Consider the following 18571-nt stretch of genomic DNA (forward strand, 5'->3'; position numbering starts at 1 on the left):
AATATAAAGTAACAGCAACAAACGATAGAATAACAGAAACAACAAACAAAAATTAAAGTAACAGGAACAAAAATAAATTAAATTAAATAAACAACAGAAATATAAAATAACCGAACAAACAGAAACATAAAGTACAGAAAGATTATTATCATTATTAACTTGTAACAAAACGTCGAGGCTTCATCTACACTGACAGGCTTCAAATGTTACCTACATTTGACGCTAGGTATAGGCTCTGTAATGACTAGGTATCTTTGATTTCACTAGTCTAATATTTAACATAGTTTAATATTTATCTATAATAAAATCATTTTTTTTATTAGGTATAGAAATAATAAATTTTATTTATTTTTTGTTCACTCTGACATGAGATTCTACTCTGATGTTATTGTGTTTTGACGCTCGAATTCTATCAATGTTAGTGAGATGTAGAATCTCATACTAAGCACAGAGATCAACTCGCGTGGAGCGTTCGATTCAATACACAAGTAATATCGTTTTAATCAGGTGGCTTGCGAGAATTTATTTATTACCTTTCTATAATAATAAAGAATTAGTTTTTAATCGTCATCATCATGCTCAACCCATCACCGGTCTACTACTGAGAACGGGTCTCGACCGCCACGCGCCGCTCTGGCCAAGTCTGATAGGCAGACTTCACACACCTTTGAGAACATTATGGATTAACTCTCATGCATGTAGGTTTCCTCACGACGTTTTTCTTCACCGCTAGTCAGAGTTAGAGGTGCGTGCGCGGGATCGAACCCCGACCTCCCGAATGTTCAGACCAGAGTGAATTAGAGTGAGGGAGCTCTGGGTTTGATCTTGAATCGACATCAATAGAAACAATGAAACACTTTAAGAAATTAAAAAAATCAATACCTACCTTTATTATAAATGCGAAAGTGTGTTGTTTTGTCCTTCAATCACGTCACAACGGTGCAACGGATTGACGTGATATTTTACATGGGTATATAGTCAAAGACCTGGAGAGTGACATAGGCTACTTTTTATCCCGGAAATCGGATCAAAAAGTTTTTAAAAAACCTAATTCCACGCGGAGGAAGCCGCGGGCATCAGCTAGTTATAAAATAAATAATTAGTGTCTCATAGTGCCTAATAAAACTTTGGCATCCTATTCGGGGCGTCCGGATGATCCCACACCTCTTCGAATACCTACTTGTTAAACGTACGTATCAATAACTAATGGACCAAGAGCCAGTGCGTGCCAGACCTTCGCTATTTTATAAAAGCTGAAAGTTTCTCTGCGTATAGAGCCTCGATAGCTCAACGGTTAAAGGAGCGGACTGAAAAACGAAAGATCGCCGGTTGAAACCCCACCCGTTGCACTATTGTCGTAAGGTCTACTCCTAGCACAAGCTTTACGCTTAATTGGAGGGGAAAGGGGAATATTAGTCAAAATCATATAGTTTGGCTAATATTATTAAAAAAAAAATTGTCCCCAGCACAGGGAGGAACGATCAGCGACTATGAAGTTTGGATCATGGTTGTAATTTTTTATATTTTCTTTCATTTCAATCAAACTTTCAGGTTTTATAAAATAACGAAGGTCTGGCACGCGCTGGCTCTCTCACTATAAGGTGATATTATTATCGCCTTGAGCGATCAACTGATTAACGTCACTCTAATTTCCTCTTACATGTTAACGCCTTTAAAATTGGAGAAATATGATACGTGTCGGTTGTTTCGGGTCTAAAGACCAATTACATTATACGATACGATATATGCGATATATCATCATCATCATCAACAACCCATCGCCTCACCCGTACTCACTACTGACCACGGGTCACGCAATATGCAGGTGTGACTCAACGGGGAAAAAATCCCATTGAGTCACAGTGTTACTCAACGGGGAAAAAATCCAAAAAATTTACGTTGTGTCACTATGTTATTCACGGAGGTGTGACTCAACGGGAATAACACAGTGAGAGGGCAATGAGAAGGGTTTGGCCAACTGCGGATGAAGACTTTGAGAACATTAAGAAAAACTGTCAGGCATGCAGATTTCCTCACCATGTTTTCTTTCACCTGACACTTTGCTCAAAACGCAACGCTTACAGCCTTTTTATTGTTACAATCGCTATTGTTTTGACTGGCTGAGTTTATGGCAGTTTCTAAAATGTTTGTAAAACTAGCTTATACCCGCGACTTCGTCCGCAAGCCCCTATTTTACCCCCTTAGGAGTCTTCAAAAATCTTTTCTTAGCAGATGTCTATATCCCAATAGCTAAATATCCCACTCCAATCCCGAGCCCAGCCCGATTCGTCCAATACTTTGAGATGTAATTAAATAATAAATGAATAATCTTCATTAACTTAACAAAACCGTAGTAGGTATTAACAAATTATATAGTGTGAAGTCCTGCCTCCAGAGAAAGTCAATTTGTGCGAACAGATCAGCCGGCCATTTTACCTTTTCCTTTTATAGTAGGTATATTTAGATTTCTGAAAATTTCGGCTGTTGACCGTATAGGTAGAGAAAAAGCCCGCGAGGGCCAGACCTTCGTTACGAAGATCGCGGGCTTTTAGTCCAGCAGGTATAGATCCGATATTTCAAAATCGGATCGTATAATATGAAAACGTTTCTAAATATACACGGGGACCCTAAAGATACAAAAATAATGATGGCAAGAAATGTTAAAAACTCTGCATTTTTTATCTAAGTTCAATTATTATTGCTAAGCGAGTTTTTTCACTACAACAGGTTTGATCACATATAATGCAGTCAGTCTTCGATTAAAATAAACACTGTAGCTTTTTTCACCGAGATTTTGCAAGTTTCTAACAACAGCTACTCTCCTAATTCTATCAAAGCCTTTCAGTAAAATAAATACTGAATGACATTGACAGGGAGGCGCTGTTGGAGAACAAAGTCTTAGAATATTCAAACAAGAACAAAGGGGACACTTGACGGCAACGTTGGTTCCGATTTTTGCCACACGCCAAGATAGCCTTGTCGCACTGTAGTAGTTTTACTAGTTTTTTAATCTTTATTTTTAGGGGTTTTTTTCGGAAAAATGACACTCCGTAAGGCATCTACAGTCTACTGTCTATTGTACTGTTTGACATTATATACGAGTATAATTAAGTGACTAAAGTTTTCGATTTCTATTATAAATGTATAATTATGTTAATATTAAATTCAAGCAAAATATTTGCACACTGTCGGTGACAGTCGATTGTGTAAGGGACTATTGTGTTATTGTTAACTTGTTATGCCCACAATTTTGCAAATAAAACATTTATTTATTATATTTATTTACTCTATATATTCTATTGCTTCTACTTCTCTAACTACTTAAACTTATTATTAAATTATTTTCGTAATGCTTATCCGACAGATTATAATGTATACTATAACGGGTACGTACCACGATTCGATACGATGATTTTTAAATATCGATATTTCGACCCAGTTGTAGTCACGATGGGACTAATAATGTAAAAGGGCTACGACCCTAAAGAATGAGGAATACTTAGAGAGACAGGATACAAGTTTATTAGGCAGGGATAGTATATTCTCATTTAACCGTAGTGGTTAATTCAATGATGAAAGCTCATCGAGGATTGCCCAGGTCGACCGCACGGGTATCACGTTACATTTCCGTCAATGTATGCAGCACAGGTTTAACTTTTCACTGCAAAGGCTTTACAAAGGTCAGTTTCAGTTATATGATATTAATGTTAGTTTTGTGAAGGTGCCAACTTTCAACTGATAATGTCCACTGATAGACTGTTCTCTTGCAAGGATTTCAACAGAACACAGTCTTGTTTCACTTCAATTCACTGGCTCCCAGCGAATCCTTGAGATATGCAGTCGACCGTGTACAACCGATAGGTAAACAGTTCAATTGCAAGGATTTCAAAAGAACGTAGTCTTGTTCTGCTTCAATCCACTGGCTCCCAGAGAATTCTTGAGATATTCAGTCGACCTTGTACACCGATAAACAGTTTTATTGCAAGGATTTCAAGAGAACGTAGTCGTGTTCTGCTTCAATCCACTGGCTCCCAGAGAATTCTTGAGAAAGATCTCAATCGACAGTATCCGCTGATGTACAGTTCTATTGCAAGGATTTCAATAGAACACATCTGATTCCGCTTCAATACACCAGCTCCCAGTGCATCCTCGAGATCTTCCGTCGACATTATCCACTGATAAGTAGTTCTATTGCAAGGATTTCAATAGAACTCATCTGATTCCGCTTCAGTCCACCATCTCCCAGTGCATCCACGAGAGTTTCCGTCGACAATATCCACTGATAAGTAGTTCTATTGCAAGGATTTCAACAGAACGTAGTTTTGTTCTGCAACAATTCACCTGCAGCCTGCTCTCAGTGAATCCTTCAGATCTTCAGTCAATTTCATTGAGGGTGTCCTAAAGCTGCATCTCTGGGATGCAAGCTGTCTCTGTACTAAATTTCGCGGGCCGTGAAAAGATAAAAGACATAATATTTACAAATACAAATTTCTTTATCGCGAATCTGGGTAAACAGTGGAGATGTTACAAAAACAAAAAGGTACAGCCAAATTTTGCCTATTAGCATGCAATATGTTATGATATACCTAACAACGTGTAGGTACATAGTTTTGATAAAATTAGTCGCATCAAATACTTAGTCACAAAGAAAAAAAATAGTATTACAAATGTCAGAACATATATGTAATGTAACATTTAAAAACACCGCTCTCTTCCATTGTATGAAAATAGCCATTTTATTTTGCTGTTGACGGTACATTTCACACTTCACAGGCTGTCTTCGCATACGTGTGGGTAATGTACGCCGGTGTACATTACATTGTACAAGATAAATTGACCCTTCACGAATAACACGGTGTAGGTAATTTTAGTTTTTATTGCATGATATATTATTGTGTACTGTTGCGTTTATTGTACAATACTTTTTAGGGTTACGTACGTAGGTTGGCAACAGGACCCTGTGACTAAAGCTTTCGCTGTCTGTCCACCTGTCTGTCTTTTCACCTTGTGTATCTCATGAATCGTAACAGGTAGAGTTCAAATTTTCACAGAGTGTGTAATTCTATTGCCACTATAACAAATAATGCAAAAATTTAAAATGGCCGCCACGCAAGTAAAAAAATATATTGATAAATCTTGTAGGTACGATGGTACGGAACCCTTCATGTGCTAGTCCGACTCGCACTTGACCGGTTTTATTTTTGATAGAGCAAACTTGGGTTTGAACTGTTGATGTAAAATATTTTATCCGTTAATAGTTGTTTTATTTTTATAAATTTATCGCTCTTTCATAAAATAATAATACATACCTAATCATCACTAGTTATAAGATCATTTAAAAAATTAAATTAAAAAAAATATTAATAAAATTTGTTTGTAGACCCAGATAGAGAACAACGAAAAAACTGCTAGATTTATTTATCGAACTCGGATAAAAATTAAAATAAATGACATTTTGTATGGCACACCTCTTCCAGCGCACTTGTATTTGGTCCATTCTTGGTCTATCTTTAAAAATAGGGTTGCTGGATAAAATGACATTACGAAAAATTTCGATAAGCTTATCAAACTTTTGGGACTGCGTTGAAAGCAGTCACTAATTAAAAAGCACCTCTACTTTTGAACCAGATAAATTAGGTACCTACTTATACGAAAGTTGCAGGCTATAACTAGTAATAAAACTTAGTTCTCATGCATCTTGAATACTATAGCAAAAAAGAACTACTAGATACTGAGGATTAAATGTATTTTTAACCGATATGTGATCGAATAACCAACGCATTGCCCGTCCGATGAAACCAAACAGAACAAATCGTGCGAGACAATGAAACTTAATATTGTACGAAGAGGCAAAGGCCAGTGAGCAACTGTAATTAAAAGGAGCCAATTTATTTATAGGTAATTTAAATGAGGCATATTTTTGTACATTGTTGGACGTAAATGTGCAAATGTTTGTAGATCTATAACATCTTTAACGGGGCTTCTTCATTTTCGCCGATACTAAAATCAATAAAACTTTGTAACGCTTGGATCGCAAAATAGGAATATTTTTCATTATACCTATCTTCTACAATATACTCGGAGGAAAATATGATTAGTCATTTTATTATATTCGTTTTTTCCATACATTTTGAGCATTGTCCTTTACGCTTCCTTGTCCAAAAAGTCTATTTCCTGTAGTCGACGTATGCAGGCTAATGAATAGATAAAGTCAGACAGAGAAAACTTGTAAACAGTAAAAAACTTAAAGTTATTTAAATCAATTCTATTTTACTTTATAATGTAATCAAAGTACTAGTCCTGAGCATTAATACGAATAAAGGCTTATTCACATGCGGCGACATTTTTACCTGCAGTTGAAGCGATCAGACACAAATAAAACGCACTGCGAGCGTTATCTTTTCTTGTAATCCAGCCCGCTTAGCTTTGCATACGTTCGCAATGCCGTTTGCAACGCTCGCGCTGTAGCTAGATATGCGTCCGCAAAACGCGCGTTGCTTGCGCGTGAAAAACTCGTCACGTGCAATGACACTTAATAGAAATTGTCACTCGTTTGTGCAACTGATTGATGTATTACAAAAAACAGCTCGTTCTGCTACCTCGGACTAGGCAGGACAGCTTGACAGCTTTGTCACACAAGCTGTTTTTTATTGAGCTGCGATCGGTCGTTTATAATTGACGACATTGTGACGTATCGCAGACACCAATTACTCCGTCTTACATAATATTATACCTGTAGACCAAGTTCTAGTCTTTCAATTAAATTAAATAATTAAGCTGTCTTTTATTTTATTAAAGGCTAACCTGACAATCTAGAGCTAAATGGTAATGCACTTTATCGTTTGGCTCTACGTCGGCTTATAAGATAATAAAAATATTATCTACCTACAGAATTAAAACAAATTTTTCAGCTTGCAACATTTTGTTGTGAATTTTGCCAATGAAGAGGGACCATGCATTTGCAATAACAAATAGAAAGAATATAATTAGAATTTTTACATTTGTGATTTGTTAATTAAGTTTAAGGTATTATTTTTTAATTAAGAAACATTTTAGACAATTAGGTGGGTTAAAAAAAACGAAAGTCATTTTTAAGTAAGTACCTACTTATTATCGGTCCTTCGGAAATCTTTCAGATCATTCCGGTACCCACTTACTTATCATCTTTTATTTATTTTATTTGAAAAATATATCTATAACACTGACTTTTTAATGTTAACTTTTTAAATTAATCCACTTGTAAAAAACCCATGTAACATTTTACAAAAAAACCGTACGACATATCGCGCCATATAAAAGCTCATTATAAAATTTAATGATAGTTCCTCAATTTAAAGTGATATGTAACTTTTTTCTGCACATATCGCGACCTGTTCGTGCTTTAACTATATGAGTACAAGTAGAAAAGGGCAAAACCTGTACCACTATTCATTATCTGCTCACAATACGTAGTTTTTAGGGTTCCCTACCTCAATAGTAGCAAACGGAACGCTTAGAGCTTGTTCTCCTTTTATCAAAAGTTCAATTTCAATTTCAATTTCAATTTTCATTTATTGAATTTCCATAAATAATTACATCATCTTAATTATGTACATATGGATATCCAGTTTGGGTGTCGCAATTTGGTAGGGAGACCGATATTATTATTTATTTTTATGTTCGTCGTTTAGGAAATCATTTACGGCATAGTAGCCCTTTTCTAATAAAAAGCTTTTTAATATTTTGTTGAATTTATTTTCATTGTTTATGTTACGAATTTTGTCTGGTAAATTATTATATATCTGTATATACATTAAGTTCTTATGGGACATCTGATAATGCAAAGTTTAATAATACATACTTCCATATTATCCATATTCCATATCCATACTTAATTAATATTATAAATGCTACTGTGTATGTCTGTCTGTCTATCTGCCTTTCACGGCCCATCCGTTCAACTGATTTGACGAAATTTGGTACAGAGATAGCTTGCTCCCGGGGAAGGACATACTTCTACTTTTTAACCCGGAAAATCAAAGAGTTCCCACGGGATTTTTATAAACCTAAATCCACGCGGACGAAGTCGCGTAGGTATATAATAGTGTTAAATTTTAGAGTCTTATAATTTCCAAATATTGATTTATCTAGGGCAAGTACTTAGGTCCTCGTATTTAGTCTTACATTTTTAAACGAAAAAGTTTTAGATCTTTACAACAAACAATCATGAAATGAAATGAAATATTTTATTTGTATGAATATGGGAAGACAACGTGTTGACAATAGAGAGTTAAGCCAACATATCCAGTCAGGAGACCCTGACATACAAATTTTTTGACAAAGTAAGTTGTGTATTTTTCATAAAGCTAATATATTGATACGTATATATGACTGACTGACTGACATATATATCAACGCACAGCCTAAACCGCTGGCCCTAGAGACATGAAATTTGGAGGGTGTGTTCTTTGTAAAGAGTAGGTATCCACTAAGAAAGGATTTTTCGGAATTCCACCCCTAAGGGGGTTAAATAGGGTATGGAAGTTTGTATGAAAGTCTGTCATTTTTCAAGTTATTTCCATGAAAATTTATATTTGGGGTTTCGGTTACAATAGAAAAAGTATGTAGGTACCTATTTCAGGGTTTTTGTAAACTCTACCCCCACGCCGATTTTCTAAAATCCACCCGAGCGAAGCCGGGGCGGGTCAGCTAGTGATATATAAATGTCAGTCATGACACATTACTAGTTTGTATACGGAACCATATCACTAGATCCTGACTCACACTTAACACTCAACGGATTTTTTACTTAATTATACGATAATGAACATCTATGACTCCGTCCGACTTGAACCTGTTTTTTTTTCGGTTTCTAAATCGACAGGATATCTCATTATTACCTTTTTAGAACACTGATCTTTTACATGAGTAAGAACAAAATTAACTATTAAACGCATTTCAGTGTGTGAATGCACCTATTTAGGTTTATTTTAATGATCACAGGCAAAAAGTGTAGATAGTATGGAAAACTTGTGGGGTATTTTATTTCTTAATTACAACTATTTTCTAATGTTAATGTACTTTACTTATTTTAATCAGCTTCCTTTCCTGCGGCTTCGCAAAGTAGAATACACGTCGAATGAATATACATAGGTAGGTACCTACTCTGTTTTAGCTTTGAAGGGTAAGATAATGATAACTAAATAGGTATAGCTTATGCCCGCAATTTCATCCGCATGTCAAACCCCTATTTTACCCCCTTAGGGGGTTCAATTTTTAAAAACCCTTTCTTAGCGGATGTCTACGTCATACCTAATCTAAATATATAAAAGGAAAAGGTGACTGACTGACTGACTGACTGACTGACTGACTGACTGACTGACTGATCTATCAACGCACAGCTCAAACTGCTGGACGGATCGGGCTGAAATTTGGCATGCAGATAGCTATTATGACGTAGGCATCCGCTAAGAAAGGATTTTTGAAAATTCAACTCCTAAGGGGGTGAAAAAGGGGTTTGAAATTTGTGTAGTCCACGCGGACGAAGTCGCGAGCATAAGCTAGTAACTAATAATCTACATGTCTAATTTCAAAATGTAGATAGTTATTAGGTATGACGTAGACATCCGCTAAGAAAGGATTTTTGAAAATTTAACCCCTAAGGGGTGACCTACCCTTAAGAATCATTTTAATTGTTTCCTATCTTATCATATTTTAACCTAATGACAACTCAGTTTTATTTTCCTTTATTATGTGATTCAACTATTACTGCATGATTTGAGATAAATCAGTAACAACAAAATATTCCGTGCCAAAGGCAGAAAATACTGGATATAGAATAAATCTTTCGGAATATTCACTTTCCTTAAAATCAGTGAAAGTAACTTTATACGGTTGAAATTACTCTCGAAATATTTCCCCGCATATTTAATTACAGTACTAATTATACACTTCAAGCAAAAATAAACTTTATACGAGAAAGCATAGACTTGAAACTCGCGTGAGTTTATTTTCATCCTACAACAACTAATGGCTCTACAAATCCCTCTGAACTGGGCGCTGGTATTGTCCGTAGTCCAGTTTATTTGTGCCTAACGCTGAAATACTCGAGTATCTTCTTAGAACGTTTGCAACCACCAGGGGGTATATTCGACCCATAGATTTTAATCATAGTTACTTATAAGTTGTCATCACTACCCATATCTATATATATAAAAGGTGACTGACTGACTGACTGATCTATCAACGCAAAACTACTGGACGGATCGGGCTGAAATTTGGTATGCAGATAGGTATTATGACGTAGGAATCCGCTAAGAAAAGATTTTTGAAAATTCAACCCCTAAGGGGTTTGAAATATGTGTAGTCCACGCGGACGAAGTCGCGAGCATAAGCTAGTGTAAGTATAAATTAGCAAGAATCATCATCCCCCCCCCCAGACCTCCCACTAGGTGGACGGACGACATCACACGAGGCGCAGGGAACCGCTAGATTCAGGCGGCGCAAGACCGTGGCGCGTGGACTGTGGATGTCCCTACAAAAGTCCTATGTCCAGCAGTGGACGTCTATCGGTTGATGGTGATGATGATGAGATCGGATGAGTGCGTAACTTACTTTATTCAAATATAAACCAATAAATCCAGCTACTGGGTTAAAAAGACCCTCTGGCGACCGTCGTAAGTGTTACTCCTCCCTTTTTCCTTTTAACGCGGACAATTTTTAAATGGCTTATGTTTGATTCCATTATTGTGTGCCAATCAGGCTGAATTACAATGTCCCTTAGCTCGGCCGAACTGGGTAAGGAATCTTTATTATTTTTGTTACAAATCATTTATTTATACGTTTTTGCTGCGAGTAAACAAGGCAGCTGTATACTGGTAGGATAAGGCTCCCCGCTACATAAAGACATTTACTATTAACACTTTTACTAGGTACCTAAGTATTTAAAATAAGTTAAGCCACATATATTTTACTAGACAAATGTGACGTGATTTTTTGCATGAGTATAGATAAAGACCTGGAGAGTGACATAGGCTACTTTTTATCCCGGAAAATCAAAGAGTTCCCACGGGATTATTAAAAACCTAATTTCACGCGAACGAAGTCCGCATCAGCTAGTAAATCATATTTTCTACTTGGCCATTAATACATCATCATCATGATCAACCCATCGCCGGCTCACTACAGAGTACGGGTCTCCTCTCAGAGTGAGATGAGTTTTGGCCATAGTCTACCACGCTGGCCAAGTACGGATTGGCAAACTTCACACACCTTTGAGAACATTATGGAGAACTCTCAGGCATGCAGGTTTCCTCACGATGTTTTCCTTCACCGTTAAAGCAAGTGATATTTTAATTACTTAAAAAGGCATAACTCCGAAAAGTTAGAGGTGCGTGCCCGAGATCGAACCCTCGACCTCCGATTGGAAGGCGTACGTCCTAACCACTAGGCTACCACAGCTTCAGGCCATTAATACATTTTAATATAATTCGGAAATGAAAGTGTATGAATTTGTTAGTGTATATCTCAAATTGTAATAGTTTTAGGTTTAACTATGTAGTTTGATTTTAATTTAGTTTGTAACGATGGGGCTGGCATATAGATCATCTGTAAAAGCCCCTTACAAAATATGTCATCCTAAAAAAAAAAATTAATGGCAGCATACTCTAGAAATATTGTGGTTAGGCGGCAACCTTATTTAGATGAGAGAGCTTGCTTCGCCCCTTGAATTTAAACAACTACAATTTGACGCGTAGGTATACTACTCGGACAAAAGCAAGTGTATAGCAATTGTTTTCTATAAATTATTCATATGCAATCACTTTTGCGGTGTTCTCTAGGTCTACCTCGATTGTGATGAACAGAGTCTATTTTTGCTGGAATGTTTCTTTCAAGTTTAAAAATTATTGCGTGCTGGGACTAGACTCTGGAATTACATCTAAGTAATTGTTTAGTAAGTTAACAGATAAAAATTTACTAGAGAGAATTTAAACTCGTTATGGCTCGTTTGTTTAGTTGATTTAGTTTTAAAAAACCCCGTGGGAACTTTTGATTTTCCAGGACAATCCTATCCATAGTAGCCCGGAGATGCAAGGATGCAGTACCCAAATTCGTAAAAACATGTTAAAGCATGATTCTTCAAAAATCCCGTGGGATCACCACGATTTAGGAATGCAATTCCTTACAGCATCAGGGCTGAGGAGTAGGGTCCTCGAGTTCAAAAAGTCTTTACTTGGTAAGTAGGTACCTTCAATGTCAATTTATAACCGACAGTTTCTAAATCCCATCAGTTTTGGTGGTCAGCCCCCCAATTGTGTAAGAATAACCATTTCATGGCTATCGCAATCGTCAAGAATTCTGCCCTTTGATTGGCTGTGAAATAATGTAAACAGCGAATGAACCAATCAAATGGCAGAAGATTGCGATAGCCATGAAATGGTTATTCTTACACAATTGGGGGGCTGGTCAGTAGAGTGCCTAGCGGTTCGTATTAGCAACGAAGAGGGCAATTGCTCCCAGTGGCGTGCAGCTCATAGAAGCATAAACGCACTGCTTACCCTTATTGTAATAAATCAATGCTTATTTTTCATTATAACCTGCCGTAAAATAAGTTTATACCTAAATGCATACTCTGGCTTGAACTTCTGTGCACGCCACTGATTGCTCCCTACGTGGAAATTCGACAAATTCAAATAAGGGTGCAGACCTTGACGATGCCTTGCGCTACGATAGTAGAAAGGCGAAGGAGGACCTAGATCAAAAAGTTCTTAGGCACACACTCTAAAATATATCCTATAGAATACAGATAGACGGCAACTTTGCGGCTGCGCCGATGTTCCAAACTTTGAAGCTCCGAATAGGACTTCCGCAAAGTAACGCCTACTTCTTTCCAACAAAGCTCTACGGCATTAGCGAAACCAATAATTAATCTATGCTCTACGGTATTGGATTACGGCAAATAATAAAATAATGTAGGAAACACGTCCATATAGTCGATACCAAAACATCGACCGTTAAGCCTTTCAAAATATGACGGGCCGGCGATAGTGGCGCGCGGCCGCTTTTAAAACAGATAGTGGAGTACTTAAGTTGTTTATATTTAAATTTCCAAGCAAGTTGACAGTGGCTATTATCGAGCTACCTCAGTATAAGAGATAAGAGGTTCCACAATAAGATTTATTGCACACTCGCTTAGCACGGTGTGTTTAAAACGTTTTTATAAGTGTTACTTTGTGTCTCACACGTCTCAATTAGGAAGTTTAATCCAGCCGCTAATACTTTTTTTCGCTAACACGTTGAAGATTAAAATCGACGCTAAAAACAAAGCCAATGAGAAATTCTTTTCATACTCCTATGCGGTGACGAATTAAATATCACTTGCTTTAACGGTGAAGGAAAACATCGTGAGGAAACCTTGCATGCCTGAGAGTTTTCCATAATGTTCTCAATGGGAGATGGGAGCGTGGTAGACTATGGCCAAACCCTTCTAGTCTGAGAGGAGACTTTCTGATTTTGATGTAATTTGGTACAGAGTTAGCTTACATCCTGGCGAAGGATATAGGCTACTTTTTATCCCGGAAAATTAAAGAGTTTCCACGGGATTTTTAAAAACCTAAATCCACGCGGACGAAGTCGCGGGCGTCATCTAGTTGTAAATTAAAGTTTTGCGTTTAATAATTTTGAAAATCAAAAAGCAATTGATCACGTCGTCGTAATAAGATGAAGTTGTACAGCTCGGAGAGATATAATACCAACTAGGAAACGATAATAATTCTAATTGAGCTTACAATAATAAAAAATATCATTTAAATAATTCATGCCAATGAAGACAAGAGGGAAACTTGTAAAATGACTAATATTAACATTTCTCTAATACCGCAAGGCATAAAAGAACGTATGACATGTGAATAAAGTTTATATTTGCATAAAAATAATGCACTTTTGCAAGCCCAGCCATTTATCTTTACCTTACACTCGGACGCAATTAATCAGAAGGCGTTGTCACTTGCATACCTGGACACTAGTTACACGCCTCTGTTAAATCCGGGCACGCAATTATATGCCCAATTACTCAATCTCAAAGGCGAAAATTCTCTGTATCTTACGTGACAGATACAAATTACTTTGTCGCCAATGGTATGGTATAGCGCGATAAAGAGAAAAAGATGATTTCAGGCTAATTATCGACAATGTAGCGTGGTCCTCGTTTTTGCGGCCACTTAACACCTTGTGTGTCAAATTGCTTTATTTTCGATGCAATCGAAATACATTTGGAAATATCAAGATTTTGGATCTAAACTTTATTTATAGCTGCAGTAGTTTATTAAACTCCTGCGCATTACAGCATCAATGTTGAAAACTGAATTGATTGCTACTACGAAAGAAACACAAATCATTTATATATTATTTAAAAACTAGCTGCCCTGGCGAACTTCGTTCCGCCTACCAGTCGATTCAAATTTTTTAAATTTTTCTCTCCGTAAAAACCATCTTCGTACTTCAAGGAATATTATAAAAAAAGAATTAGCGAAATCGATTCAGCTGTTCTCGAGATTTGCGATGAGCAACACATTTAATGATTCATTTTTATATTATATAAATTGAATATACTATATAATAGCCTGTTTCTGATTGATTGATCTGTGGGATGATGACGCCTGAAATTATGCAACCAGCCTAAATAGCCTAAAGTGAATGGGAATCGCACCTAAAAAGACACAAAGAAAGGAAAATTTCCAGAAAATTAAGGATATGATGTATAATCCCGATAAAAATAGACTGATAGAAAAGGAAAGAGCAAAAGGGATGAAAAGAAGAACAAGAGAGAAAACAAAAGGCAAAAGAGACGAGACGCGCGTTACTATAATGGTTAAATTGTAACAAATTGTTTATATACACCATATTGGTTATTATTGCTATGTTTAAGGTTGATTCTGTGTTAATTTTATGATATGATATCTATTATGACATATTTTGAAGGCTTTCCACTATGTACGAATGTACCCTACTCGATGTACGAAGCTACCCCCCGTGTGGGATGCTTTCGTACGATTTCATTTTTTTGGGAAATTCATCATAGCTTTGTCATCTTACTTTGCATCAACACTAAACATCACTAAAGCAGATAACTAGGTAATCCAGCAGCATTGAAATTATTTTGAAATATCTATTAGTTTGTTTTTACATGACTTATAGTAAAAAAAACGGCCAAGTGCGAGTCAGGCTCGCGCAATGAGGGTTCCGTACTAAAGTCGTATTTTTTCGTTATTTTGCACGATAATTCAAAAACTATGATGCATAAAAATAAATAAAAATCTGTTTTAGAATGTACAGGTGAAGACCTTTCATATGATACCCCACTTGATATAGTCACTCACTTTGAAAGTTGAAAATACTAAGTATTAGTTCATGACCACAATTTAATTTTTTTTGTGTGATCTAACCCTAAATTCACGGTTTTCAGATTTTTCCCCAAATGTCAGCTATAAGATCTACCTACCTGCCAAATTTCATGATTTTAGGTTAACGGGAAGTACCCTGTAGGTTTCTTGACAGACAGACAGACAACAAAGTGATCCTATAAGGGTTTCGTTTTCCTTTTGAGGTACGGAACCCTAAAAAGTATACGAATGCTATACCCCTAGGTACTAAATCTGACAAAAAATGTGTCGCTTCAAAACGTACGTAAACTCACTATAAAATAGATCCCCACTAGGAATTCAAAGTAGGCACTAATTTAGTTGAATGCCGTAAATGAATCCTGTAGATTATTTAACTACATTGCTTAAATCAAAGACCAAAAACAACAAAGAGCACCGCTTCCGTCCTATAAAGAGTAGAACAGTTTATCAGTACAGCTAAATACGTCCAACAACAACTAACAGGCATAACAGCTCGACCATTTAAACCTATCAATTTATCAGAGGATAAAACATTCTTTAAACGTCTTCTCGAGCCTTAAGCCCAGACCACACAGGAAGCCAATTTTGCAGAATTAAATAAACCTTTATTAATTACGATTCTTATCTAGAGGACGGGGCTTAGACAATTATTTGTGTATTTGCAAAGGAAATCCGAAAGTGATAGGCTCGCGTATCGACTAACTACACAACCATACGTGTACAATCTAAAATAAAACCTATGCTAATTAAAATACGACAGAAAATTGAGTCAAAATATTGTTATATGTTGCACGTTGTACAATAGAGTTTAATATTATGATAGTATTATTATCATATTTCATTTATCGAGCCGTGCAACGAATTACTGTTACTACGATTATTATTTCCAATTTGTAATAGAATTACGGTTTGGACATTATTACAGGCTACACTCACATTTTTTATCCGCAAAAGCTTATTATATTTTGTTGGCTATTCATTTAAAAGGATATACTTACATTATTTTTGTTTTTATCGTACTTTCAATTTACTATTTTTCAAAAACTACGTTAAATTGTGGCTGTAGTTACATTTTTAGTCAAAAGCTTGATAAGTGTGTTTTGTTGACTATTTAAATGGATTATTTCATATTTTATCTTATTTTCATTATTTTCTATTTGAATATTTGAAATATTGTTGCTCCATTCACATGATAAATCAGCAAAAGCTTAATAAATATATTTTGTTGACTATTCATTTAAAAGGATTATATTTTTTTTTAATGTTTCGCTGGCAATCCTCGGACATGGTTATCGAAGACTTTGCATAGCTTAACACGGCATTTTTTACCTTATTCTTTTTAGATTGTGTTTTTTTCGCTATTATCACTTTAAAACTAACTTGACGAATCATTATAGGTATTATTTATTTTCATAAACTACGCTAAATCGCCTAGAATTCTATTAACTACTAGCTTATGCTCGCGACTTCGTCCGCGTGGACTACACAAATTACAAACCCCTCTTGCACCCCCTGGGATTGAATTTTCAAAAATCCTTTCTTAGCGGATGCCTACGTTATAATAGCTATCTGCGTGCCAATTTTCAGCCCGATCCGTCCATTAGTTTGAGCTGTGCGTTGATAGATCTGTCAGTCAGTCAGTCACCTGTTCCTTTTATTTATTTAGACTAAGTATATGCTAAAGACAATCGCAATGATAATTTTATCATTTTCTTGTGTACCAAAATAAATACTTTTTCTTTCTTTCTTTCATTCATTTTCCAGATTGCCACAAGAAGGTTGATTCTCCAAGTTCTAATTCTCTACTCTTTGTCTTTCCAGATGTCAGCGATAGACCCTGACTGCGGCGTGAACGCGATAGTCAACTACACCCTGGGCGAGGGTCTGGCTCGGCCTCAGTTCTCCGTGAAGCCAGATTCAGGGGAGCTATGCGTCTCCGCACCTTTGGACCACGAGACCAATAGTGACTTCGAGTTTCCTGTTATTGCTACTGATAGAGGTAATTACTTTATAACCTACTTAATAAATTTTCAACAACTAGAAAGCAAATTAAAAAACTGGCCAACTGCGAGTCATACTCGCGCACTGAGGGTGCCGTACTACAATCGTATTTTAGCGACATTTTGCACGATAAATCAGAAACTTTTATGCCTAATAATAAATAAAATGTACAAGTAAGAACCTTTCATAGGATACCCCACTTGGTATAGTAATCTTACTTTGAAAGTTGAAAATAGCAATATTTACACATTTTAATTTTTTTCTTGCACGGTTTTGAGATTTTTCCCCTCATGTCTACTATAAGATCTACCTTTCTGCCAAATTTCATGATTCTAGGTCAAAGGGAAGTACCCTATAGTTTTCTTGACAGACAGACATACAGACAGACAACTATGTGATCCTACAAGGGTTCCGTTTTTTCTTTTGAGGTACGGAACCATAAAAATTATTTAAATAATTTCAAAATTAGAATCTGTATTATAAGATTATTCAGATAAACAAAAATGGTCTTCTTTTGTTTAGTGCTATATTTTGATGGTTAAGGGGACTCAGTTCAGTGCTTTCTTCATACAAACGTAGGAGGGAAATTACAACAATATTCGATATTGTACGCACAAAACTAAGAATTGTATCGATTTATCGAGTCATTATCTAGGTTTATTGATATATAAAACATTGAAAAAAATATTGATTTAAAAGTTACGAGGCTCAAAAGATTCCTATTTTAACACTAAATTAATGACAACTTTGGATGTAAATAAATAAGATTAGGGATATGAAAATTCTAAAACAATTTATCATTAGACGTAGTTTATTTATTCATTACTTGAAATAACTTTACTTTGCAAACATAAATTCAGCAGTTTTTTCTCAAAAATACTCTTCTTAAACCCTTTTCGCGCGCTTGATTTCGGTGAAAATCATCGTGCCTCTCAACTTTCTCATACAATGTCATGTGAAAAGCAAACATGTTACCCACGTGCGCTGCCAATTTCGGTCGAGCGTCCTGCGTCACCTTAATGACCTCTCCTGAACCATAAAAGGATTATGATAAAATCAATAAAAACCCTGATATTAATAAAATTTAACTTTTGTGCCTTCAATAATTATGTAAAAAGATTAACTAGGAATTAGAAAAAGTAGAAATAGGTGATTATAATTATTGAAACCAATACTGTTACCCATTTGTT

The 18571-nt window shown here is 35.9% G+C and overlaps 1 protein-coding gene across 1 annotated transcript in view; it reads left to right on the forward strand.

Moving 5' to 3' along the window:
- ds (dachsous cadherin-related 1) overlaps positions 1–18571 on the forward strand; it is a 428813-nt gene that overhangs the window by 369853 nt on the left and 40389 nt on the right. The window contains exon 2 of the mRNA XM_069500114.1: positions 17202–17379. Within this exon, the coding sequence (XP_069356215.1) occupies positions 17202–17379 (178 nt within the window). The remainder of the gene's footprint in view (positions 1–17201; positions 17380–18571) is intronic.

This window comes from Maniola hyperantus, chromosome 8 (genome assembly GCF_902806685.2).
Source record: "Maniola hyperantus chromosome 8, iAphHyp1.2, whole genome shotgun sequence".
NCBI classification, from domain to species: domain Eukaryota; kingdom Metazoa; phylum Arthropoda; class Insecta; order Lepidoptera; family Nymphalidae; genus Maniola; species Maniola hyperantus.